Source organism: Chiloscyllium plagiosum, chromosome 37, assembly GCF_004010195.1.
Source record: "Chiloscyllium plagiosum isolate BGI_BamShark_2017 chromosome 37, ASM401019v2, whole genome shotgun sequence".
In the NCBI taxonomy this organism is placed as follows: domain Eukaryota; kingdom Metazoa; phylum Chordata; class Chondrichthyes; order Orectolobiformes; family Hemiscylliidae; genus Chiloscyllium; species Chiloscyllium plagiosum.
This window is the reverse complement of record NC_057746.1, coordinates 19,203,494-19,206,725: the sequence shown is the minus strand read 5'-3', so window position 1 is coordinate 19,206,725 and position 3,232 is coordinate 19,203,494. Positions and strand designations below refer to the sequence as shown.

At 51.7% G+C, this 3,232-nt stretch overlaps 1 protein-coding gene across 1 annotated transcript; it reads right to left on the bottom strand.

Moving 5' to 3' along the window:
- Positions 1-241: 241 nt before the first annotated feature.
- On the bottom strand, positions 242-2,998 carry LOC122541337 (radiation-inducible immediate-early gene IEX-1-like). The gene is made up of 2 exons (XM_043678015.1): positions 2,798-2,998; positions 242-1,012 (listed from the first exon to the last, which is right to left on the bottom strand). The coding sequence occupies exons 1-2, from the start codon at positions 2,948-2,950 to the stop codon at positions 677-679; spliced, it is 489 nt and encodes a 162-aa protein (XP_043533950.1). The 5' UTR covers positions 2,951-2,998; the 3' UTR covers positions 242-676.
- Positions 2,999-3,232: the final 234 nt, after the last annotated feature.

The following is a 3,232-nucleotide window of genomic DNA, read 5'->3' as shown; positions in this document are numbered from 1 at the left end:
CTTGTCAGAATGAGTCACAAGAGAAGCCAGTGGTGTCAACATTGTATGGGAACAGTGAAGGGAGAGGTAGTGCATGATGCTGCACTATTATTCAAGAGGTAGAAAGAGGTTTGCAGTGACTTCAGGGATCAAGATAACACTGTCAAATCCTTCAGCTTAAATTGAATCATGTACCAATGGCCACTTGACAAGAAAATGTGAACGAGTTCACCACAAGTGTGATTTATTGATGGCTGTTCACAGAACATACTAAGTCATGACTGATAATGGCACACAAATTAACACAACATCTGTCGTTACAAACAGGGTCCCCACTAACTATCCCTGCTTTTCAAATTACATTTGATTTCCCCAGAGGTGCTGAGGCAATATCATTGTTTTTTGAAGCACCCATCAAGACCTCTCGGCTGGTAGCACACAGCGGTTCAAGTGGATAAGGGCACCAACGGAAAACTGGACCAACACAATGTAAGTCTGACCGGGCTCCCACTCAGGTGAACCCTGGCCGTGTTGTCCATCTTATCCAGTCAGCAGCACCGTGAGGAGAAGTTCAAATCACAGCGCCCCCTTCATCTTGCCTCAACTGGGATGTGGAGCATTTGAACTGGAGGTCGCGGGGCAGGGGGTGAGGCGACACCGTTCAGAAAGTGTCCTTCCCTGAGGAAAATGGGGGGGTTCACATTCTGCAGGCAACGGAGCTGGAGCCCATTCTGTGGCACATGACGGTCACTGCCGGACCGACACCATCGGGCATCATCGGGGACAGCAGCGGGGCACTGCCATTGGTGGGCGGGAAGAGTTCTGCAGACAAGGATGGGAGCACCAATGCCTGCTCCCCGCTGGCGTCTGACAGGGGCGAGTGGCCTGGGCCTCCTGTCGCCACGGCGATCATGTCGACCGTTCCCTCTTGGGCCTCCACGACCGTGTACACTTGGACGGTGACCACGCACAGCAGGAGCAGGAGCATCCTCTTAGCCCAGTCCTTCTTCTCGGGGGGCAGGTACTTCCTGACCTGGATGTGGGGAGAGGGGAGGGGAGGGGAGAACAGAGAGAAAAAGGGGAACAGCGAAGGTGAGTGACGGAAACAAGGGAGGGAAAGACCTTGCATTCGAGTAGCGCCTCTGGTGAGCCTCGCAAGCTTCACCGCTGGGGAGGCGCTTCTTGAGGCAGATGCGTGTGGGGAGACCCACGGCCTGGCTGCTTTGTGCACAGCAAGGTCTCACGAGCAACGATGGGTTAATACATTCATACGGAAACAGACCCTTCGGTCCATGCCGACCAGATATCTCAACCTTAGGTCCCTTTTATATCTTTCCCCTCTCACCCTAAACCTATGCCCTCTAGTTCTGCACTCCCGCACCCAAGGGAAAAGACTTTGTCTCTTTATCCTATCCATGCCCCACATGATTTTGTAAACCTCTATAAGGTCACCCCTCAGCCTTCGACGCTCCAGGGAAAACAGCCCCAGCCTGTTCAGCCTCTCCCTATAGCTCAAATCCTCCAACCCTGGCAACATCCTTGTAAATCGTTTCTGAACCCTTTCAAGTTTCACACATCTTTCTGATAGGAAGGAGACCAGAATTGAATGCAGTATTCCAAAAGCGGCCCAACCAATGTCCTGTCCAGCTGCAACATGACCTCCCAAACTCCTGTACTCAATACTCTGACCAATAAAGGAAAGCATACCAAACGCCTTCTTCACTATCCTATCTACCTGCAACTCCACTTTCAAGCAGCTATGAACCTGCACTCCAAGGTCTCTTTGTTCAGCAACATAGCCAGACAAACTGCCATTGACCCAGAACCCCGTTTCAGAACGATCCTGTTCTCCTCCACCAAGTGACCTTGGCATCCACCGCCCCCGCCTGCGAGGGCAATCCCGGGGTTTTCAGTTAAGCCCTTATTCAGTACCGCGCTAGGAACATAATCCGGTGCCTAAGTCTTATCATCCCAGGCAGCAGGTAACCACAACAAATGCCCTGGTCTTCTCCCCCTTCATCTTTGCAGGTTTGCAATGGTCAGGAACAAAGGGTCGAACCACCCAATCTCGGAAACTTGCAATGAAAGGCAAAGTTAAAAATCACACAACGCCAGGTTATAGCCCAACAGGCTTATGTAGAAGCACCAGCTCCAGTTCCAAATAAACCTGTTGGGCTCTAACGTGGCGTTGTGTGATTTTTAACTTTGTCCACTCCAATCCAACACCGACGCCTCCACATAATGAAAGGCAATTTCTACTGTTTTTTGTTTCCGGTATGTCAGCCCAGACTTGGATGCGATTTTACTCTTGCCCTGGGTTAGGAAGCGTTTTTTTTTTAGATGAGATTCCCTACCGTGTGGAAACAGGCCCTTCGGCCCAACCAGTCCACACCGACCCGCCGAAGAGGAACCTACCCAGACCCATTTCCCTCCGACTAATGCACCTAACACTACGGGTATTTTAGCATGGGCCAATTCACCTGACCTGGACATCTTTGGACTGTGGGAGGAAACCGGACATGGGGAGCATGTGCAAACTCCGCACAGACAGTCGCTCGAGGCTGGAATCGAACCCGGGTCCCTGGCGCTACTCACTGAGCCACCGTGCCACCCAGTACCCCTTTCCGAGAACCTGACCTTTAAAAGGCTTCCCAATGGAACTTGTTATTTCCAATTGCTGCTGTTTGTGGTATTTCTTGACCAAATAAAAGGGCTGCATCTTTCACCTCCCCCTTCAAGGAGAGGTGACCACACCCCACCCAGATCCTTATGGATCTCTGTCCGTTATCCAGGGTTTTTACTCTGAACAGGCTCTCACCTGGGCTGGGTAGAGGATTTTAACAGCCCGCCGTTTGGCTGGGGTGCATTTGACCTCTGGAGTGGTGTCGAAGGGAAGGTCCTCCTGCTCACTGCTCCTCTGCCTGGTCAGCGCGGTGCTCCCAGGCTGCTTCACCAGGAAGGTCTGCTTCATGTTTTTTCAACAACAGCTGGGAGAGACACGTGGAGTTCTGTGTTTTGTAAAGTTCACAGGCTTTCGTGGGCTGTGCTAAACGGGCAGCGTTATTTATACTCTGCCTTCTGCAACAGCGATGCCAACTTCTCCAACCGAGGGAGGGGCCCACTTTGGTGCCAGTGGTAGTGCCCCTACCTCTCAGCCAGAAATTCAAGCCCTTGCATCCTCTGAAGGTGTTGAATAACATTTCTGACTTGGAAGATATCCACAGCCTTTGTAGAGAAAGGGAAGCGGTTGTTG

Coding starts and splice junctions, on each gene's coding strand:
- LOC122541337 (XM_043678015.1), bottom strand. CDS start 2,950: ATGAAGCAGACCTTCCTGGTGAAGCAGCCTGGGAGCACCGCGCTGACC. Junction 1,013..2,797: donor AAATCCTCTACCCAGCCCAG/GTGAGAGCCTGT, acceptor CCCCACATCCAG/GTCAGGAAGTACCTGCCCCC.